Source organism: Schistocerca nitens, chromosome 3, assembly GCF_023898315.1.
Source record: "Schistocerca nitens isolate TAMUIC-IGC-003100 chromosome 3, iqSchNite1.1, whole genome shotgun sequence".
In the NCBI taxonomy this organism is placed as follows: domain Eukaryota; kingdom Metazoa; phylum Arthropoda; class Insecta; order Orthoptera; family Acrididae; genus Schistocerca; species Schistocerca nitens.
In genome coordinates this window covers 571,144,548-571,168,974 of record NC_064616.1, presented here as the reverse complement: position 1 = coordinate 571,168,974, position 24,427 = coordinate 571,144,548, and the positions used below count along the sequence as shown (strand labels likewise).

The 24,427-nt window shown below is 41.8% G+C and overlaps 1 protein-coding gene across 3 annotated transcripts in view; it reads right to left on the bottom strand.

Annotated features, from left to right (window-relative positions):
* LOC126248478 (galactosylgalactosylxylosylprotein 3-beta-glucuronosyltransferase S) overlaps positions 1-24,427 on the bottom strand; it is a 184,706-nt gene that overhangs the window by 64,859 nt on the left and 95,420 nt on the right. For all 3 annotated transcript variants that reach the window (XM_049949495.1, XM_049949494.1, XM_049949496.1), the window contains 2 exons: positions 14,541-14,720; positions 8,692-8,884 (listed from right to left, as the gene is read on the bottom strand). In XM_049949495.1, the coding sequence (XP_049805452.1) occupies positions 8,692-8,884; positions 14,541-14,684 (337 nt within the window). In that variant the 5' untranslated portion in view covers positions 14,685-14,720. The remainder of the gene's footprint in view (positions 1-8,691; positions 8,885-14,540; positions 14,721-24,427) is intronic.

Genomic DNA, 24,427 nt, shown 5'->3' with positions numbered 1-24,427 from the left:
ACAGTCTGGAGCCGGGCAACCGCTACGGTCGCAGGTTCGAATCCTGCCTCGGACATGGATGTGTGTGATGTCCTTAGGTTAGTTAGGTTTAATTAGTTCTAAGTTCTAGGCAACTGGTGACCTCAGAAGTTAAGTCGCATAGTGCTCAGAGCCATTTTGAAGTAGGCACTGATGACCACCAACCAATTAGAATCCAAGAAGGGACCGGAAAGGCTGTGACAGACCAGGCCACAGGGAATAACATTGCTGATGCCCTGCCCATTTACAGCAAAAAATTATTAAATGTTCATCTCACTATCAGTTATGGGCCAATAGATGTGATGGTGAGCCAGCATTTTCATGCGCGAGGTGGCACAATGATCCTGATGCAGAAGGTGAAGAATTTTGCATAGGAGAGCTGCCATAAAGACCACAGGTGGAACAGCATTTTCTATGGACAACAAAAGAACACTATTTATTAGGGTGGGCTGTTCTGAACCATTAGCACGACACTGAGACAACATGGTCCCCATGCCACATTGTGATCACAAGCTGAAGCCCCAGCTGACAGGTGACTAAGCACAGGGAGGAATGCAAACCATCTCTGAGTGTCTTGAATGGGTGGTTGCAGACAGGGGTCCGCTCAAACGTTGCATCCTTTTTAATCAGTTGATTTATGGGATAGGAAATTGAAGCCACCTGTGGGAGGAACTTTTGCTAATATGCGACTTTGCCTAAGAATGCTTGGAGCTCCTTCACATTCGAAGGGCATGGGAGGGCCGCAATAGCTTTTATATGGCTGTCAGTCAGCTGCATACCCCGATGAGAGATAATGTGTCCCAAATATTCTATAAAGGGTTGGAAGAAATGTGACATTTCTGAATTGCAATTAAGATGCACGTCAGAAACTGTCTGAAACAAAAGATGAAGGCCGCAAAGATGGTCTTCGATGGTGGGACAGGTAATGACAATGTATTCGAGGTAATGGACACAATAAGGAATACACTGAGTAAGCTGTTCCAGGGAACGTTGAAAAATCACAGGCACTGCAGTGCCAGAAACCAAGTGATTGTACTTGTAGAGGCCATACAGCGTATTCACAACAAGAAACTGATGAGACTGTACATCAAGTGGCAGCTGTAAATGTGTTTCCAACAAATCCAGTTTTGAAAAATATTGTCTGTCTGCCACCTTTGTCATAAGTTTGTCCATGCAAGGTATGGGATATGTATTGACCATCGGCTGTGAATTAACTTTCACCTTAAAGTCACCAGAAAGACTGAGTTTGCCAGACAGCTTCTTGACAGTGAGCAATGGTGTAGCACACTGACTGGACAAAATGGGTTCCATGATGCCTAAAACTGTCAATCTGTCTAATTATTCCTTCACTTGAGCACAAAGTGCAAGTGGTACAGGTCTGGCACAGAAAAAATGGGGTCACGCCGCAGATCTGAGAGGAATGTGTGCAAATTAGTCAGTAGCCTTGCACAGTCCGGACAAAAAAAGGGCAGAACATTCTTCGCACAAATCATCCAACTCCTGAGAGGGTACACAATCCAGCACTAAATGAACACAATCTGAAACAGTAAATCCGAAAGGCCAGAAAGTGCCCAAACTAAACAAATTTTCCTTAAATTCTTTGTCTGCTACTAGAAATGTTAATGGCTGCACCACTGTTTTGTACGTCGTCTCCACAGTAAAATAGCCAAGAAGAGGAACCAGCTGTTTACTGTGACTGACAAGAAGGCATGATGTAGATGACAGTGGAGGTGAACCAAGGCACAGATAAGTGTTAGAGTTCAGTAGTGAGGCCAATGTGTTTGTATCCACATGAAGGCATAAGGGAGCCCCATCAATATGCCCATCCATGAAAAGTTTTTTAGAAACAGTTGCAATATCTTCACACACATGACTAACAACATTTATGTCCACAGACTGAGATGTGAGTGGCACAGCAGAAGTAGACCAAGTGTTGCATACACAGTAATGTGACCTTTCTTCTGACATACGCAGCAAGATGCCCAATGCTGTGGACAAGCTGGCTGGTCGTATTGAAAAAAACCGGCTGGACAAGAGGAAAGACGTTTGCAGAAAGTTTTCCACTGCGGCCACATCTGTGTGGAATGCAGCAGCCAAGCACACTACACTGCCGCAACCTCTGCTTCCAAGAACATGCTAGATTGTGTGGGCCTGTTACTGTCTGAACTGACTGCAGCTATGTCAGCCCAAGACTCTAGTTGACAGCCAGCACATGAGAAACTTCAAGTGCTTGTATTAGCTTGAGTACTCCTTCTAAAGATGGAAGCTCAAATTGAAAGGCCCTATATCGAACTTCCTTATCATGGGCTGCCCATATGATAGCTTCTCTAATGATACCAGTAAGGTTCCTTAGATTTAGCGGTAACGAAACAACACCTGCAAATTAACCCCTGCAGTTCTGCAGCCCAAGTGTGGGTTACTTTCTGCTCCACTCTTGCAGAAATCACAAGAGTATGCTTGCGGCAATAGGAATTCAGTAAACAACACATTTCATCAGACAACAGAAATGCACGATTTGGAAGGGGAGCTAACATGCCCAACAAGTGATACACTTGGGGAGAGATCCAGGACAGAAAAATGGCTTTAATGGAGTCAGTGTCTGTTACCTTGAAGGCTGCAAAGTGTCACCGTAGGCATTTTTCATACAAGCCCCAGTCTTCGGTGATGGTGTTGTAGGTGGGAAAAGGTGGTAGGTAGGCAAGCAAAGGTTGAGACCTCATTAACACCCTGTCCAACATGGTCGTGTGTTCCAGCTGATGCATTTCTAAGTGATGTAGGTTGTCCGACTGCCTCTGTAGTAAACTTTGTAGAATGATCTCCAAAGGTGCACCTGTCGACATTGCCATGATTTTATACAAAACACATGAAGAACAAACGTTACTGGTCACAACTTTTGTAGTAACACACACAATTGAAAAAGACAGCAAAAATACAATCACTTTCATGCAGAAACCACACACACATTCAATACATCATCCTAGTACATCGCCAGGTTGGTACCAGTTTAACAAACAGTGATCTGCGAGCAGAGTGAAGTTAGGTATCACATGCACCATTACAGAATGAAAATGAGATCACTGCATTCTGGAGCTGGATAGGAAAACATTGCACCTATCTGCATGGTTGTGCTAGATGGTAGCTGTGTACCTTGCTATGGATGCATGGTTGTCATCACTATCTAAAGGTGCTGCCTTCTGGCAGCTGAGATTAGCTGCTGTACACCAGCATGGGCTCATTAAACAACATATGACACACACGTGCCTCGCATCCTGCTTATCTCTGATGGATGGCACGGTAATGGTATGACTGATATAACCACAAGTTACCACAGACCTGACATAACACACGGCATGAACTATGAAGAGACCAAGGTCCTCTTGCCCCACCTACATGTACTGCGATTTGTTCATTAAAGAAGCAGTTCAAATATGTGTAACTAATGACTTAATAGTGACACAGGATTTCAACTCATCAAGGCATGTGAACCAGAACAGGCAGCATCAAGGCATCGTTGGCCACAGAAAAATGAATGTAACAAGGTAACACAGACAGAGCATCAAAACCAGGACAGTTACACCAAGCGACAACAGTTTGCCCACCTGTCTATGCTGGGTCCATGGCCGTGCATGCAGAGGCCACAGCTACATTTTCTAGCAGTGGTCTCCGCATGTTGACAATGCCATTACTGGCCCACCCCTTGGCACCTACACTTTTTCAGCAAGCCAGCCCATAAATTGGCAAACTACAACAGCAATGCATCAACAACACCTGAAGATGAGGAGCAGCTGCCTTGTGGAAACATTGTGCAATTCACACAAAACAATTCAAAGCACCACCTGTGAACCATTCAAGCCATATTTAAATTGCTTAGGCTTTGTTATTAGTTCCCTACCTAACCACCACTTCACAAACCACTTCGCTGCATACTCCAAAAAAGCTGTACACCATACACCAGTTGATAACATCTCCCTCCAAATCAAAGTTAATACATGTTTTATTTTATTTATATACAAAATAATATGTCAACAGTTCCCATGTAGTACGTACTTTTTCACGAAAGGTGCTGCATCTGCGACAGTTTGAAGGTATTTTATACATTATCTGGAAGAAATGCTACGACAGCCCTTATTTATTGTTGCCAACATTATACTTAAGTTTTAGCCCATCCCGACACTTTGTCTGATAATGCTACTATGAATAATACTTCACACGGTATAGTTATAGTTGGACTGGCAGTGTTACAGGACATAGCACTACTGGCAGAAGTGGTTTCAGTTTTTAACGACATGTACTGATTCGGAACTAGGGAGACCAGAGCTCAAGAAAGATTATTGCATGTTGTTGTTGTTGTGGTCTTCAGTCCTGAGACTGGTTTGATGCAGCTCTCCATGCTACTCTATCCTGTGCAAGCTGCTTCATCTCCCAGTACCTACTGCAGCCTGCAGCCTACATCCTTCTGAATCTGCTTAGTGTATTCATCTCTTGGTCTCCCTCTACGATTTTTACCCTCCATGCTGCCCTCCAATACTAAATTGGTGGTCCCTTGATGCCTCAGAACATGTCCTACCAACCGATCCCTTCTTCTAGTCAAGTTGTGCCACAAACTCCTCTTCTCCCCAATTATATTCAGTACCTCCTCATAAGTTATGTGATCTACCCATCCAATCTTCAGCATTATCCTGTAGCACCATATTTCGAAAGCTTCTATTCTCTTCTTGTCCAAACTATTTATCATCCATGTTTCACTTCCATAATGGCTACACTCCATACAAACACTTTCAGAAACGACTTCTTGACATTTAAATCTATACTCTATGTTAACAAATTTCTCTTCTTCAGAAATGCTTTCCTTGCCATTGCTGGTCTACATTTTATATCTGCTCTACTTCGACCATCATCAGTTATTTTGCTCCCCAAATAGCAAAACTCCTTTACTACTTTAAGTGTCTCATTTCCTAATCTAATACCCTCAACATCACCCGACTTAATTCGACTACATTCCATTATCCTCGTTTTGCTTTTGTTGATGTTCATCTTCTATCCTCCCTTCAAGACACCATCCATTCCGTTCAACTGCTCTTCCAAGTCCTTTGCTGTCTCTGACAGAATTACAATGTCATCGGCGAACCTCAAAGTTTTTATTTCTTCTCCATGGATTTTAATACCTACTCCGAATTTTTCTTTTGTTTCCTTTACTGCTTGCTCAATATACAGATTGAATAACATCGGGGAGAGGCTACAACCCTGTCTTACTCCCTTCCCAACCACTGCTTCCCTTTCATGTCCCTCGACTCTTTATAACTGCCATCTGGTTTCTGTACAAATAGTAAATAGTCTTTCACTCCCTGTATTTTACCCCTGCCGCCTTCAGAATTTGAAAGAGAGCGTTCCAGTCAACATTTTCAAAAGCTTTCTCTAAGCCTACAAATGCTAGAAACATAGGTTTGCCTTTTCTTAATCTAGCTTCTAAGGTAAGTCATAGGGTCAATATTGCCTCACGTGTTCCAATATTTCATACGGAATCCAAACTGATCTTCCCCAAGGTCGGCTTCTACCAGTTTTTCCATTCGTCTGTAAAGAATTCACATTTGTATTTTGCAGCTGTGACTTATTAAACTGATAGTTTGGTAATTTTCACATCTGTCCACACCTGCTTTCTTTGGGATTGGAATTATTATATTCTTCTTGAAGTCTGAGGGTATTTCGTCTGTCTCATACATTTTGCTCACCAGATGGTAGAGTTTTGTCAGGACGGGCTCTCCTAAGGCTGTCAGTAGTTCTAACGGAATGTTGTCTACTCCTGGGGCCTTGTTTCAACTTAGGTCTTTCAGTGCTCTGTCAAACTCTTCATGCAGTATCATATCTCCCATTTCATCTTCATCTACATCCTCTTCCATTTCCATAATACTGCCCTCAAGTACATCGCCCTTGTATAGACCCTCTATATACTCCTTCCACCTTTCTGCTTTCCCTTCTTTGCTTAGAACTGGGTTTCCATCTCAGCTCTTGATATTCTTACAAGTGGTTCTTTTTTCTCCAAAGGTATCTTTAATTTTCCTGTAGGCAGTATCTATCTTACCCCTAGTGATATGCGCCTCTACATCCTTATATTTGTTCTCTAGCCATGCCTGCTTAGCCATTTTGCACTTCCTGTCAATCTCATTTTTGAGACATTTGTATTCCTCTTTGCCTCCTTCATTTACTGAATTTTTATATTTTCTCCTTTCATCAATTAAATTCAGTATCTCTTCTGTTACCCAAGGATTTCTACTAGCCCTTGTCTTTTTATCTACTTGATCCTTTGCTACCTTCACTATTTCATCTCTCAAAGCGTCCCATTCTTCTTCTACTGTATTTCTTTCCCCCATTCTTGTCAGTTGTTCCCTAATGCTCTCCCTGAAGATCTCTACAACCTCTGGTTCTTTCAGTTTATCCAGGTCCCATCTCCTCAAATTCCCACCTTTTTGCGGTTTCTTCAGCTTTAACCTACAGTTCATAACCAATAGATTGTGGTCAGAGTCCACATCTGCCCCTGCAAATGTCTTACAATTTAAAACCTGGTTTCTAAATCTCTGTCTTACCATTATATAATCTATCTGAAACCTGTCAGTATCTCCAGGCTTCTTCCGTGTATACAACCTTCTTTTATGATTCTTGAACCAAGTGTTAGCTATGATTAAGTTATGCTCTGTGCAAATGCGTAATGTTTGTAATACTACTTGAAATTCAAGTACTTGCCAGTGTTATTCTATTTCAATTACAGTTTTTATTTTTTGTTTCTCCTTATTAATGTTGTTTCACTATGTATAAATGGTAGAAAATTTATAATTATAACACAAAATGTGGTAGGAATTAACATTCTTAACACAGAGTTTGGAGGGATCATAAAAAAATATTTTTAACAATGGGAAAATTTTAATTTTGGGCACATAAAAGTGGGGTTATATTGTAGGTGAAATCAGCCTGGTATGAAGATGGGAAGCTTAAAACGTGTAGGTTGTACTAGTTATGAAGCTTTTGCAACAGGTACATGGTTTTACACCATCAGAAGAACTATGTTTCATTCTAGCTTCCAATAGTTATCTTCCTTTCAACATTCAGTTAATTTAATGCACAAGCAGATACCAATAAACTGTCACTAACAAGAGTCTCAACATTATCGTTTTAATGTGATTCAAAGCATCAATAAAAGAACTAGCTATGATCAAGCACCGTCTTGAATATAAAGGGAAACACATCCACTATCTTTTACACAAAACGGCTAGCATTCATGGAAGATTACTTGACGTGTGCAGTGTTACGTAAAATGAAATGACTGAGAGGTAACTTTGAGAAATCTGAACTATATGAGTTGGGCCAGGGATGGAATAAGGTAACATTTCATTATGAAACCAACACATTCTGAGTGCATCACCAAAGAGTAATTCATCATGATAATTCACATCTGTTAATTTGTCTGAGGGCCCAATATATTGCATATTGCTATCAAAACATAATGATATTCATTGACACTGGGTCCTCAGCTCTGATGATTTGTTTAAATGATTTAATGCCACCTGCATGCGTCTTTTTTTTTAAAAAAAAAAAATCATTGTACAACTGCACATAATTTCTGTCTTACACCAATATCAAGTATTTTTACAAAAAATTATCAGTGGCACATTATACCATATGTCTCCTGTATCTATGTATATTTAAATATCAGTTGTCGTAACACTGATATTACTAGCACCTGTTTCGGGTGCTTGTGAGACCAATATTTACAACACCTGCACTCATAAGCACATTGACAGTGGTCGCTACTGAAATATAACAGAAGCACAGAATTTTATAGCAGAATGTGTCACTGACGATTTTTTTTGTACAAATACTTGATATTGGTATCACACAGAACTTGTGAGATTGCACAACAATTAAAGAAAAAACAACACCTGCAGGTGGCATAAGTCATTTGAACAAAACATTATGAAATTTTTGTAACAATCTCTAATGTGGGATCTTAAAGTTAACAGAATCTTTGAACAGTCAGATCTTGCTGACAACTTCTTAAGGTTGTTGATCGATGAGTCATATCTCCTAAATAAGAAGACATATGCAGTTACCTCTTTGGCACAGCATTCATTTGCTCACTATGTCAATATGTGCATAATGATTATAACTGTAATAGAGTGAAATAAATGTTAGAATATGTGCAAACATTAAATAGAAAATCATCATTTCTTGTTAGGTTTTGTTTTAGAATGGAAATATATCAATAAAACTGCTAGTTGGATGTGAACTGAAAATATAACATAAAGAAGCTGTGCATTTATTGACTAGCCGGAGCAAAAACTAAATAGTGCACAAGCACTGCAATTCTATACAACCACTAGTCTTATCCTGTCACATGTAGAAGGTTGTCATCAGCAGTTTTGCACTAACTGCTAAGTTGAGAAGTTTCCTTTGTTTATCAAAATATTTTATGGATGGGTAAAGAGAGAAAAGAGGGCGAAGGGGGGGGGGGGGGGGGACATGCCTGTGTAAGGTCATATGTTTTGTTCTTAATAACAGATTTCTATTGCAAATTCATTCAAAAATAACAACAAAATAGCATTTCAATATTTACTACAAAGGAATATCCACTGAATATATAAAAGTAATTAATAAATTTCAAAGCTGATATGAAAAACTCACCAAATTTTTTCAAGAGTTTTGTTATCATTGCACTGCAAACCATGTTATCATCAGCAACAATCCAATGCAGGTTAGGTATATGCATCAATGTTTGCCCTAACCTTGTAAGTTCTGCTGCTTGCTCCCTCCTTGGATATGTGGGTGTAATAAAATAAATTGTGGGTATACTATCCACATTTTTATTCCTGCTGTCCTATGGAAAAAAATAAAGCAGGGGATTTGAAATTAAAAACTTTAAATTTCTCGAATAAAAAAAAAAAAAAAAACACACACACACATCTGTGCTTAAAGTTTAATTTGGACAAGGGCTAAAAAGATACATTAGCTGAAGATGTGTTACAGCTGAAAAAGGCAAACATTACTCTATATATTGTTTTCTTAGACACATGGAAATAACCATTACAAATAAAAACCTCTGTATGGTTACAAAACAAAGATCACCAAAGGGCAAAAACAAACACTTCAAATCCTGGATCAAGAAAGAATTGGGGTATGTGAAATGAATGAGAAATAACAATAGTAAGTGATCCATAGATTTGTAGGAACACATTTGCTCCATGGGTCTGGATTGACGTGGCTATTTTAACGTTAAAGGAAATAGTATTGTATATGGGTCTGGATTGATGTGGCTATTTTAACGCTAAAGGAAATAGTATTGTATATGCCAGAGCCTTCATTGTCCTCTATATTTCTTTTGCCTCAGTGTACTGTACTTTTCCTGTGATCATTACACTCTGTGGTTTCTTTCTGATTAGTGTAAATCGACGAGCCCCTATGTTAAGACCTACTTCCAAAAGAACTGGCATATTTCTAGAACCAAGAATACCATTCCTGACTCATGCTGCGGAAGCACATTCTGTCATCTGAAGCATCACAGAGGAATTGATAAATATGAATGAGAAACATATTTGATCTAAATTCAACATGAAACCTGCTGTCTTTTACATATTCTGTTGACCTTATTTCACAGGGAATCATGTAGTTCAGTTGCAATGGTGTACTGTGATTCGAGATGTAGAGACAACTGTCCTCTCACTATAATTTCACTTAGTAGGGTTCCATTCTAAAATATTTTTATAGGTTTTGTGTAAAAAAAGTGTTTAATTTATCAAAGTATACTCTTCTATTCTGACAATAATAAAAATATTCTTATACAGTTGTGTCACAATATAATAAGATGTTTTCACATTTGTGAAATATTACTCATGAAACACATGAGCTCTATAACAACTTACCCATAGAAACCTACCAGAAATTCAGACATCCAAGTGGAAACTTTAAAAATCAAACTGGAAAGTTCGTGTTTTCCCTGGATACGCAGTGATGTCACCTGTACATTGCTCACCTTGAAGTTGGGAAAGGTTTATAGTACAGGTTCTACTTTCACTGTAGTCTGAACAGTGAAACTAACATTTAGTTCTTGATTTTATAAGGTTTCAGTGCAAATAGCACCAGAGTCTAGTATGTATTTAGTAATTAACTCATTCAGAAACAACAATATAAGACAGATATGATTTTAGTTTAAATTTTTTTTAATATTCTTTTGTTAATGAGCAACAACTGTTTTTCACCAAACAGCATAATACATTCAGATACTTTTTCCCAGAAGGCAAGTATCAGGTTCTGTGGTAGTTGCAATATACAGAAACCCTGCAGCAATCTATTTGGGTAGCAAGTTAGATCAGGTATCAATGTTAAGTTCTGAGAAACACATCCAAGTTGCAAATATAGTACACACCCAAATGTTGTGATTGAACATAATATGAGAAGCACACAAATTAAATAAGTTTTGTCAATTATTTATTCTAAACCAGGTGCCCCAGTTACATACACATTTTAATTAATTAAATGTCAAGTGTATTAATACTGTAAAAAAAATTCTGAGACTAATATCCTGTATTTAATTTTACTCTGTGCGTTTTATTTCTTTGTTTACTTTTAGTTGATTTTTTTTTTTAATTTTTACCACAGTATATCCTAATTTTCTTATTTATTAATACTCAAAAATTTTCATGTTTAATTTACATTGAAAAGAAATATGAGTTGATTATAGTATCACTATAAATTATTTTAAATTCTTAATCTTACTAGAAAGTTCAGGACACAATGAAAGTTTTGTTAAGGTACAACTGCAGTGGCACTCAATATGTATGTTTCTGTAGTTGAACTCTTACAGACAAGGTAAATCTTGAAGACACAATCGGGGAAAATAATTAAGTACTCAAGCAAATTCTTAGACCCAACAGCACATCAGTACCCATAAGTTTAAAACTGAAGTAGCTATCTAAAATAATGAAAAGTAGTCATCTAAAAACTGAATTGGGAGTGTACCAACAAGGTTGTTAAAATGCCAAAATGAAAATAATTCGAAACAGCCTATGGGAACACATTCGTAATTTACTTCAGGGTAGGTAAATAACAATTTGTACTTCTGGGTTCCTTATCTGTGGAAATTAATCAATCTCTCAAACATGAGATCACAAGAACATTGACACATTTGTAATACTTAGAACAAGGACAGACCACAGTTCCTGCTGACTATTCCAGAATCTCATTTGTTGGTGGAATAGGCATGTGGTTGTAGCAAGACTAACAGAAAAGTCTTCCAAAACTAATGAGCAGTGAAAGAAGCCCTTACCATGAATATGTTAATCACTGCCACTACTCCTTGCTCTTATTCCAACCAGCCTATGAGAACATTATCTAATTTGACAGCTACAATAAAGATGGGAGAATGGTACTATTATGGGGTGAGGGCACTGTAGAAAAAATAAAGCTACACACATGAGTAGCACGAGGCTGTCTCATTGTATGCTGCCGGAAAAAAAAAAATGGTACACCCTTTTAGAGGTTTCCAGTTCACTCAATACTTATTGTTGCAACAGTGCACATGGAATACAAGAAATGATTACATTTATAGATCGATAGCACAAGTGGTTTTGAGGTACCAGGTATTGACACATGCTGAAAGACCCGTATCAGTACGTGGTATAGCTCCCATGTGTGGCAATGCAAGTGCCGATTCCGGCATCCAGTTGCTCATACAGATGGTGAATACTGTCCAGGGATACTTTATGCCATGCCTGCACAACCTGCTCACATAGTTCTGTAAGAGTTATTGGTTGATGAGTCACACGAGTCACTCTTGCCCCATCAGATCCCACATGTGCTCGGTTGGAGACAAGTCCACAGACAGTGCTGGCCAGGGAGGTTGCTACACATCTTGCAGAGCAGTTGAATTTCAAGGGCAGTGTATGGGTGAGCATTATCCTGTTGGAACAACACATCACCTTCGTGTTGCAAGAATAGCTAGAGAATGGTTCTAACAACATTCTGTATGTACTGAGTGCTGGTTAGCATCCCCTATAGAAACACCAAACATGAACGAGAGTTGTAGCTTATCGCACCCTAGACCATACGGCCTGGTGCAGGGCAGAGTGTCATGGACGAATGCACTCTACAAGACAGCACTCACCAGGTCTACATCGTACGCAGGCAGGTTAGGTGTGTACTTACCTGTAGGCTCACTGCTAATAACCAGTTCATGTTGCCATGTCTGGGCTTACAAGCCCTCTTATCTGTGGTGTGGAAGCTGTATGATCTCCCACTGCTGCCCTTATTTTTTTTCTGTATGATCTCCCACTGCTGCCCTTACAATACAATGATTCTGGCAGGTGTCTGTGCTGCATGGACATCCAGAAACTCACCTACAAGTGTGAAAATGTTCAGCATCATTGCACAAGTGATGCAGCACATCAAACTTGTGTGGGAGTTCTCTGAAAAACCATTCCGCCACTCGGAAGGCCACAATTTGACCCTTTCAAACTTGCTAAGTTGGCATAGGAAGCATGAGTGTGTCTCCATGGCATAGTTGTCCGCTTGCTTCACATGTTAGCATGACATTGAGTCTTCTGGCTGTGAGTATACCCTATTAAAGGGCAGACACAGACTGCATTCTGGTAGCTATACCACTATGCTGTCTGTTGGGGGATTATGTTGAAACCATTATCAGTACATCTACTATCGCACAGATGGCATATAACGTCATGAGATCAAAATCAACGGCGTCTTTCCAGGGGTACTTTTTTTCCCCCCCCAGTAGAGTATAATGTCTTCGGACGGTATGGGTAGGCTTTGTCACAATTGGAAATAGAATAGAGAACTATTATGTTCGCAAGTCATCAAAGTAGGAGTTAGTTTTAATACAGTAAAGTGGTAACCCAATGTTTCAGGCACTACTGTAATATCATAATATGACAGGTGTAATGCCATATGGACTCTCATACACTGACTACTCTCCTGTACCAATAACATCATAACACAAATGTAATCAAACTCATCATATGACCTGATGTTGAGACTGGGGAGGATGGGAACTGATGTTATTAATTGATTGTAATTTATAATGGCATTTTATAGGTCAACACTGGCAAATTAGAAGGCAGCTGCTTTTGTGAAGTGGTGCAATTCACATGATGTTCAGAGGTGATTATGACAGATCGCTGTGTTGTGTCTTTCGTGAAAGTGTTTCCCATGGTCCACAGTGAGGGACTCACTGGCACAGTCTGTCAATATTTCATTTCCTCCTGGTAACCAAGATAATGGATGACTGTAATCACTATTACAGTTCAATCCACCCAGCTGCTTGAGTACCTATATTACCTCTTGTGCCTTCCTTTGAAAGTTAAGAGGCTGCCTAGCTAGTGTGTGAGCACCTGTGAACTGCATGTGTTGAACAAATTCATTTTAGTATTCTCGCGCCACTGATTTATTACATTGGCTGAACCCAATATGAAGCTGTCCTATCTTAAAGTGCTGACACCTCACAGCAACACTAATGCGAACTAATCTGCACTCACAGACGACAAACTCCCAGCACATGCATCATACTGACGGTATCTTTGGTGGATCCTAGCAGGTCTCAAATTTTGATGCTGCTGTGGGCTATCAGCTTATATCTCTTTTAAGTGAAGAATTTTCTCCACACTGTCAGTGACACCCTGCACGCATGGCAGACGTGTCACGTGTGGCTGTCCGCAACCCGGTCACTACTTGATTTTGTTAATGGTTTATTAACTGTAAAGATTACTCCTCAATCTGGTATGCAGCTTCTGCAATGCTGTCTTCACATTATCTACACTGCAGTTTCAGTGTGCCCTCTTCATCAACATATATAATACCAAATTCTTTTGCTATAATGATGTTGGGACATTGTGTGCTAGTAACTACCAGTGCCTCAAAGACTTCTTGTAGACTGTGTAGCCAAATTTCCTTCAAGTGAAGCACAGACTTCTATGCCAAGAAAAGGAAACATGCCATTCTTTTCTATTTTCAACATGAACTGTATGTGTCTGTGCTATTTGTTGAATTACTGGTTGAATTTGTAATTTGTTTCAACTGTTGAAGAACTGCTACACTTGGAGGGGAAACAAACAACTGCCATTTTTACATCAAAATACTTAATTCCTATTATTTACACAACAATGAATAATTTTCCTTTCATTGCTGTTTCTGAATACCTCACAATTCATTTCCAACTGCCGCCATGTGGCATTGTGCAAAATGCAATGACAGGGGACAAGCTTCCTTCTCCTGATGTGACAGTATATGTACTCTCATATTATGGTAACATTGCATTGGCAATTACGTGTCTATGGTATGATAATTATTAAACTGAATGAAACAGTTATCTACTACAAACTGATATTCATGTGATGTTTGATGACAACTTTACTCATTATATCATATAAATAGAAAATAATTTTCAATTTTCTTGCTGCTTAGGGTCAACATGCATAAGCAGCTGTTAGCTGAAAACCTGAAAAGTTTAATTTAAATTAATTTCCTACCTCAAATGACATGTGGCACAGGAATACATGTTCTCGATGATCATAATGTCTCCCAAACTCCTTGCCTTGAGAGCTCCATACAAAATATAACACTATAATTGTCATAGCAATGGTAAAAAGGAACATGTTCTTAAGTGGGAGCATTGCTTCCAGCTTTGTTAGACATTATCAACCTCCACCCTGAAAAAAAAAGGGAAGATGAAGGAAGTGTAGAGCAGGAAAAAAAACTATCAGAAGACTCAATTAATCTTTAGTGTAAGTAAAAATTGGCTATAGCACAGACGTATATTTGGAAACGGAACACACACACACACACACACACACACACACACACACACACACACACACACACACAGAGAGAGAGAGAGAGAGAGAGAGAGAGAGAGAGAGTGACTAAACTGACCTTGACCTGTGCCTCGTGCATATAAAATAAGACAATTATTCTTAATATCTAAGAAAATAAAACTGACAAAGTGGGTGAACTAAGGATGAGATATGGAAGAAAGTAAAACATATATTATTATTTTGCAGCTGAATTTGTATGAAAAATACTTTATTCAGCAGTTCACTTAAAACACAATCAACAGAAAAAAATATCAAGCATTGCACTGTTGAAACAGACTATTAGTCAACATGAGTGGCAGAATAAAAAAAAATACAGAACCCTTCAAATGAAAATGCACCAATATGAAATACATTATTGTAATGCGAACACTTTCAAAAGTTGCACAATCATGACTATGTGCCATTCCAGGAATTACACTTTCCTTTTGTTATCAATGTTCTTTGAACAAACTTTGTAAACTAATTCGAATCTTCAACTTGCCACTACATCTCCCCCTCTATTCCACACCTAAAATGACTCTTCTTATTATCCTATAGGACTATAACCCCTAAGATACAGGCCCTCCTTCAGCCTTAAGTTTGTTACTGGATTTAAATGTTTACTTCATGTGAAGAATCTGGAGGATGATAGTCGTCGTGAAGTTTATAGTGGAAGAAGAAAAGCAGCAGCAGAATGAAAGTGGAATATGGTCTAGTCATGCCCTGTGGAGAGCACTGCATATGAAATACAAGTATCCAAGGTCAGACGTGTCCAACATGACATTAACCTCAGCACAAAGAATATTTTTATTTGAAGTAAATGATCCCAATCCATGCTCTAAAAATTTCATGTTGTCTAATATAACTACAATTCATATCCATATACGATTTGCACACTATCAGTATTGCAGTAACTCCATAATGACCTCCACACATTTTCTACTAACAACATTTTGCTAATATTCAATGTATAAATTTTTTGGCCATTCATCGAACTGCAGCTGTCAACTGGAAACCACGGGGCATTCAGAATCTTGTCTCCCCCACCCTCAACTCTATTGCATTTCTGTTGAATTCCCCTTTTCTATACCATTCCTTAAATTTTTACACTTCAAACCCACTTAAATTAATGATACACCTATGCCCAAGTTTTATGATGATATACACAAGTACCAGACCACGATTAAAAGCTATATATCTGCCTTTTGTGGGTAGTGCACTGACAATTGAACAATCCCTCATTGACTGACTCATAGCTTCAACTAGTCACCATCTCCCCTCCTCTCATTTACTTCCAAACTCTGACGATGCCCTCCAACAGAACTGTTAAACTTTCAGCTCTGAAAGAATTTATGTACTGGAGTGCTTGACTGGGGAAAAGTCTATACAGAGTACAAGATTTCTGTCTCAGTAATACCTCTGAGGCTTTAAAACGCCAAACTTTCCACAGTATTCATTTTCTCCGGGGGTGGGATGACCTCTGGGGAATTTGGAAAAAATAGGAGCAGCCTGTGACAGATTGAAACTTTCAGTCACTCAATGATGTGTGCTCAGATTTGCAATTGCCAGGGTACTTCCTGTGACATGGGTACAAATCCCGGTCCGGCACACAGTTGTACAAGTAAAATATAATCAATAAAGTATATACTCATCACAGAGGTAAAGATTTCTTTCTCATCAAGTTTTATTGTAGTCATGGGTCAAAGAGTACAACAACAACAACAACAACAACAAAAAGACACCAATGTAAATGCACAGTTTAAATATGGTAAGGAATTAAGGATTGTAAATAAATATTCTGTTTGTTATTCATCTCTCTTATGTAATACCATTGACTGCAGAAGTAATAATAAAGCTGTATGCAAAGATATGTGAGGGTCTTGTTTGTTAATCCACGACATGTAACATAGCGTCAAAATACAAGAACTTTTAAGTGTATTGGAGTGGGAGTACAGCTGCAAGACAAAAAACAACATACTCTTGTTTCATGTCCTTGAATCAAGGTAAGAGCAGAGAGAGCACATAGCAGTGCAGCATGCTGTCACATAATATTGGCACAGCATTTAAATAGTACTCTTCAGTGTTTCGGCAAATGCACTGTGAATGAACTCTCCAAGTATTATGAGGTTCAAAGACAGGCAGAGCACACGTTACTGTTGTTATTGCAGAATACCAATAACAGAAGTAGTGACAGTTTAAGGTTATAAAATACTGAACTCCAAGCAACACCACTACAGCTTGGTTAGTTGGTTGACTGGATTAAGGGACTACACAGTAAGGTCAATAGTCCCTCGGTCAAGTCTTTGTTCATCCAGAGGTAGAGACTTCCACCACAAATGTACTCAGGTGAGGAAAGTATGAAGGAGTGGTAAAAGCGAGGCACGGAAGGCAATATTGATGCCAGATGCCAGAGCTGAAAAATGATAGCTTCAAAGTACAGAATGCCTTCTAGTCAGGAGATCCAGAAAAGTAAAGCAGAAAAGGCTAAAAATTCAATGGGCATCAGATGGCCTATCAATAACAAAACAAGATGAGAGAAATAGTTTATGGCCACACATGGACACCCAGCACTCTGCATGCGAAGTGGGAAGGTCCCATCACAGCTGTTCCATTCTTGATCCATCACGGGCAAAGCATTAAAGAATTAAAGAGGGGGTCCCCCTGACCCAGCATGTGGCAGAGAGGAGATGCCCCAAGCCGAACCACACACACACCCCGAAAGTCAGTTAAGATGTTATATCTTAGAATAAAAATCACTGTCACAGAGAAAATACAGAACCCAGAGGCAAGAATTTACTTCATTTGAAGAGCCAAGAGGCTGGAGTATTTCACAAGGGTATGAGCAACTGTCAGGAAGGCTCCACAACCACAAAGTGGGGATGGCTCATTATGTAAAATAAAACTATGGGTCAATCTAGCATGACTGATGCAGTGGCTACATACAACAGTAGATTTTTTCGTGGAGGATTGGAAAGAGAAGTGCCACACAGCAGTAGTCTTGATAGTGCAGAGTTTATTAGAGGGTGCAGTAGACCACCAGATTATGTTCCATCTCCGAGTAAACCATGGCCTTGGTTGCACCTGCAGATCTGCACCTGGGATCATCAAAGCGAATGGGGGGGCGAGTAATTGCTTCTTTAGCCAAACGATCAGCCAGTTCATCCCCTGGGATACCCACAAGACTTGAGACCCAGAAAAAGACAACCAAGCAGGAGGTATGATTAAGTTTAGAGAGAAGGTCATGAAAAGCAGATACCACAGGGTGATAAGAATGACGTGGGTAAATGACCTAGAGACCACTCACTGAGTACTACATATTAAGAAGCAGTCAAGGGAAGCCCATTTGATTAAATGGAGGGCTTTGTTAATGGCCTTCAGCTCTGCCATAAAAACATTACGTGTTCCCAGCAATGAATGGTGGTCCTGAACAGCAGGAGATGTAAAAGCATAATCCATCTTACCCACAGTTTTACAGCAGTCTGTGTAAAAGATGGTAGCAGCCTCATACTCCTGAAGAACTGAAAGGAACAGATGCCAAAAGGTCATGGGGTTGACTGAGACTTCTGGTCCTTGCATTAGATTAGTCCTAATTCGAAGACTAGGTACCAATCAAAGGGGAGGAGGGGGTGGGGGGTAGGGGGTGAGGTGGTGTCAGAAAACATGAACACGGAGAGTACATTCTAAGGAGGACAGGTGGAGGCCCTGGCAGGTGGCTGCAAGGTGCATAACTGGTAATCCCACCTGAAAAAAGGAGTGAGGCAGTCAATGCCCTTCATATGCAAAATGAACCTGCTAAGTTGGATGATTAGGAAACTGCTGGATGGTGATTGCTTAAGTGTGCAAGATTTGGTAATGGCAGAACTGAAGAGGGAAGTTCCCCACTTTGGCAAGGAGACTACCTGTGGGACTACAAGGAGACTGCGTATGGGACTAGTCTGGAAGGTGTCAGAGGCCATTCTCACTCCATAATGATGGACTGGGTCCAGCAGTTTCAAAGCTGAAGCTGTCACTGAGCAGTAAACCTGGCAACCACAAGACGAGGGCCCAGTAAATATGAAGGAGAGTAGTGCAATCTGCATCCAAAGATGTGTGGGCAAGGAAGCAGAGAGTGTTAAGCTTTCACACGTCTTTCGTTGTCGAATATGAGGTAGCCAAGTCAGCTTCTCATCAAATAGAAGTCTCAGAAACTGGGAGTGTGCAAACAAACATCCAAACACTGGGTACCCACGTAGAATGAACTGTGGTGCATTGACAAAAATGCACGACCTGTGTTTTTGCAGGAGATAACTGGAAACCATGGGGACCCCAGCAGTGGCCTGTCTGATGGCATCTGGAAGGTGTCAGCATTCAGCAAAGGCTACAGAGTGGGAGCTGCACCAATCGCAGAAGTCATCTACATACAATGTGGAGGTGACCAGTAGTCTGACAGAGGTCACTAGAAAATTGATGGTGATAAGGAAGAGTGTGGCACTCATCATATAGCCACGTGGGACGCCATTCTCTTTGACCCATGGAGAATCAACTGAAGCACCAACTTGAACCCACAATAAATGGTAGGATAAAAACTGCAATGTACCTCAAAAGCCTCAGTCATGGAGGGTAAGTAAAATATACAACGATGTGCTAGTGTTTAAAAAAGCCTCTTATATTGCTGTTTCCAACCTAACCACATATTAAATCTCACCTATTAGGAGGACAGAAGGCCCCGAGATTCGAGAACCCAGCATAATAGGTCAACAACAATCTTTCTAAGCAGTATGCAGAGCACACTGCTGAGGTTAATCGACTGCTAACTGTTGATGGATGTTGGTTTTTGCCTTGCTTAAGGTTTGGAATAATGATAATATCTCACCATTTGCAAAGTAAAGACACTGTGATCCAAATATGATTGAAGAGTCTGAGGAGATGGAGACGTTGGGTAACAAGTCAGATGACGTATCAAATAACTTTGAATGGAATCAGGGCCCAGGGCTGTATTGTGAGAAGAGGCAAGAGCCTGAAGCTATTCACAGTCAGTGAAAGTTTCATTACATAATTCAGCATGCTGAGGACTGAAGGAGAGCACTTATGCCTCTGGAAGGGAGCTATGTAAGCAGAAGACACTGACATCATCACACAGTGGGTCGCAAGGTGTTCAGCAAGAGCCAATGTATCAGTACATCAACCATTGTGAAGAAAGAGACCCAACAAAGTTATGGATCTTTGACGACTCGTAAGACCGTAGAGCTTGGACCACACCTGGGATGAAGAGGCATAAATTCTCAGGGTGGATACACAGCACTCCTAGCATTTCTTCTTACTGCATTTAATTAGATAAAAAGCATTTGCATGAAATCACTTAAAAGTAATAACGTTGATCTGACAAGGATTCTGTTTGAAATGTTGCAAGGCTCTTTAGCGATCCTGATCAGCTAATGCAATATCTTTAGTCTACCATGGCACTGGCTGGTGATGGAAGGGACCTGTAGAAAGGGGAATACCAGTTCCAGCTGTGTGGGAGATCACGTCAGACATGCCTTGCACAACTTCGTCAATGTAATCTGACAGAGGGGGGTCAAAAGTAACAGCAGAGGCATACAATTGCCAGTCCGTTCTCTGAAGTACAAAATGTGGTAGTTGGTCTGTCTTGCAGTGCCAAGAAAGAGACAGGGTCACTGGAAAGTGGGCACTGTCACAAAGATTGTCATATAGTGACCAATGTAGTGAAGCCACAAGATTGAAGGAAGAGATCATTAGATATGTTACAGCCGCGAGCGGTGCATAGCAGAGAATGGAGACGCGAAGCCACCAGGCATGGGAGCTGCTGGAGGTATCGCTAACAATGAACAGACAGGACAGACGAATAAGTAGGGGACGAAGGACACTATGACCAACCAGGAAACAACATGAGGCAAGCAAACAAGAACTGAGGTGATAAACACGGTGAGGCAACAACAACACAGAAACACTCCAAACAACAACAGTATGTATCTCAACACAAGGAACTGGAATGCAGTGCAGTTGAGATGCACACACAAACTATGGCAAATAACAGACTGCTGGGGTAGCACTGTGCAGCCGCCTAAATAGCTGACTGCAGGAAACAATATTGGCCGCAGACTTCACATGGTATGGAGAATGGCGCACTCCCATGGAAAGGCTTGTGGCACAGGTGCGCGCTGGAGCACAGAGACGCCTAATGGGTATCCCAGTTTATACCATCTGGTACACATTCAACTTCTGAGCCTTCTGGCACCAGATCCTTCACCCCCCCCCCTCCCCCCCCCAAAAAAAACCTGTGCATAAGGGGGGAAACACTCCAGACACCAGGAGTAGGTGGGGGGTTGGGGTACGTGAGGTGCGACAAAGGAGTATGAGGCTGGAGTTGGTCATGGTGGTGGCGCTCGAGCCCTTGTGTGTACCCACCTACATCAAACGCCGCCCATGGTTTGCGACTACTGTGGCGGGAGTCCAAGCAGCCTGGTCCCCATACCAGTGGGCCCACATGGCTGTGTCCGGGATGTGGCACTGAGAGGTTCAGAAGCGGGGCTCAGAAGGCAACGGCACCAGCAGATGGAGCAGGGTCCATGGTTGCCGCCCATTGAGGAGTTCGGCTGGACTATGACCATCAATCGGCGTGGTGCAATAAATGGTCAGGAATAAGATGATCTGATGTGGTGGCACAAGATTCGACTGCTTTTGTCAGCTGGTGTTTAAATTTCCTGACCAGTCGTTCTGCTGTACCATTGGAGGACGGATGGAACGGAGGGGTGCGGATGTGTTTGAAACCATTGGCCTCACAGAGTGTGTGGAAGGAGGCTGCCGTGAATTGGAGGCCATTATCGAAGACCAAAGTATGAGGCAGGACTTCAGTGACGACAGCCTGAGTCAAGCCTGTGAGTGTGGCATCAGTTGTGATGGACACCATGCAAGGTATCTGGAATATGCATCCATAATGAGTAACCACATCAATCCCAAAAACGGGCCCACAAAATCGAAATGGATGTGGTCCCAGGGCCGGCAAGGCATGGGCCAGGGTGCAAATAACTGCGAAGGGCTGGCCTGGTGACGCACACACACCGTGCACCCACGGGCCAAACGTTCAATGTCGCCATCGATGCCAGGTCAATACACATGATGGCAAGCCAACACCTTCATACAGGACATCCCCCGGTGTTACGGTGCAGCAAGCATAGGGCGTGGTAGTGCAAATCGGGTGGGATGATCACCCAATGGGTGTCAGCCTCCATGACCAACAGAAGGACACCTGTCACAACCGAGAGCCTGGTGGGGGATGCTGCCAGGGCTTTAACACAGTTTTCAACTGGCGAGTCAGATAGGTGGGCCAACCATGGGTCATATAGCAGAGAACCTGGCACAGAACAGGATCCCAGTGTGTGGCAGAGATGACCTGTGCAGCCGTGATGGGAAATCCACCCAGTGTCTCTTGGCGGCCCATAACAATGTGAAAGCAGAGTACTTCCTGCTGATTGAACTCAGGATCAGGGCCCAAGGGGAGATGGGACAATGCGTCTGCATTGGAGTGTTGAGGTGGGCTAATATTGGATAATGTAAGTGTAATTGCATAAGAACAGCGCCCTGTGCTGGAGATATTGAGCAGTTCACTCTGGGAGGTGTGTGAGTGTGTGTGTGGGCCGAATAGGGTAACCAAAGACTTGTGATCAGTTAGGAGAGTGAACTTCGTCGCCGGCCGAAGTGGCCGCGCGGTTCTGGCGCTACAGTCTGGAACCGCGAGACCGCTACGGTCGCAGGTTCGAATCCTGCCTCGGGCATGGATGTGTGTGATGTCCTTAGGTCAGTTAGGTTTAACTAGTTCTAAGTTCTAGGGGACTAATGACCTCAGCAGTTGAGTCCCATAGTGCTCAGAGCCATTTGAACCATTTGAACTTCGTCCCAAACAGGTAGACGTGAAACTTTTGAATGGCAAACAAAATCACGAGAGCCTTTCTCAGTATGAGAATAGTTCCTCTGTGCTGGGGATAGTGTCTTGGATGCATACGCAATGGGCTGTCCTGAGCCATCCACATTCCTGTGAGCCATGACTGCCCCAATACCATAGGCTGAAGCATCGGCCGCCACAACCAAGGGGTGGTCCGGAGAGATGGGAGTCTGGCAAGGAGCGGACTTGAGCATAGTGTTCAAATGGAGAAAAGCTTGACCACAGGCAGGAGTCCAGTTGAAAGGCACCCCTTTGCTACGCAAGAAATTGAGGGGCTGTGCAATGTCAGCAGCCTGGCGTAAAAACTTCAAGTAGTAGTTAACCTTGCCCAATAAACCTGGAGGTCAGATAAATCCTTGAGGTGGGGAAGGGAGTTGATGGCCACAGCATTACAATACAACCAACAAATGCCATCTTTACTGAGCCAGTGCCCCAGGTATTCAACTTCCGGTTGAAAGAAACTACACTTTTCCAGTTGACAGCATAACCCTGCAGCCTGCAGGGCGTGAAATAAGGTACTGAGGTTTTGCAAATGCTCGTGGCATGTACGGCTGGTGACCAAGATGCCATTGAGATAATTGGCACAGGCCAAGATGGGCTGAGTGAGCTGCTGCAGGTACATCTGGAAAATGGAAGGCACTTGTATTTATGTGATCTGAAAGGCGTGTTGATGACAAAAATGTTCTGGGAGTCCTCGTCTAAGGGTAACTGGTGGTAAGTCTCTGCAGGTCGATCGTGGAGAAGTACTTGCCATGTGCAAGTTTGGCGAGAAGGTCTTCCTGCGAGGGAATGGGATAGTTTCAGCCAGGGACTGTGCATTGACTGTAACTCTGAAATCTCCACATAGGTGAAGGGAGTCATTGGGTTTCCTGATCACCACTAACAGGGTTGCCCAAGCACTCGCTTTCATGGGCTCAATGACGCCAGCAGCTTGCAGTCGATTGAGCTCTTGCTTCACTGCAGGACGTAAGGCCACCAGAATGGGTCGAGCCCGGAAGAACTGCAGGAGAGCAATGCGCACCTGGAAGTTCGAAGAACACCCTACGTCAGACTGAAGCAGAGAGGCATAGGTTGAGCATAGATCGTTGAGGTCCTGGAACGGGACAACAGTGGAAACGACCTTAACTTCGTGAGAAATCAAAAAGACAAACAGTGTGAAAGCGAGTCCAAAAATGTTTGAAGCCAAGGGATGGTCAACCACCAGTATGGTCAGGAGCCAGGGAACATGTTTATAGGTGGCGGGGACTGAGAACTGCCCCCGGAGGGGGATAGAACCGTCACCATACACAACCAATTGCTGAGAGGTGGGAGACAACTCTGGGGAACCCAGGCGTGTATACGTCACCAGATTAATCAAGGAGACGATGGCCCCCATATCGACCTGGAAACGAATGTCCGCGTCAATGGGGCATCCAGTGGGACAACTGATTGCAGCATGTGCACGGTATCCTGATGCCCCTTGGGTGAGGGGTAGGAGCAGGCTGAGAGGCTGTGACAGACAGATTGAAGAAGGCTGACATTCTGAAAGACCGTGCACATTTTCTAGCGATGAGAACAGTCTGTGCGAGAGTGGGCGGAAACACACTGCAGGCAATATGGAAGTGACCCATGCGGGCGCCGCCGA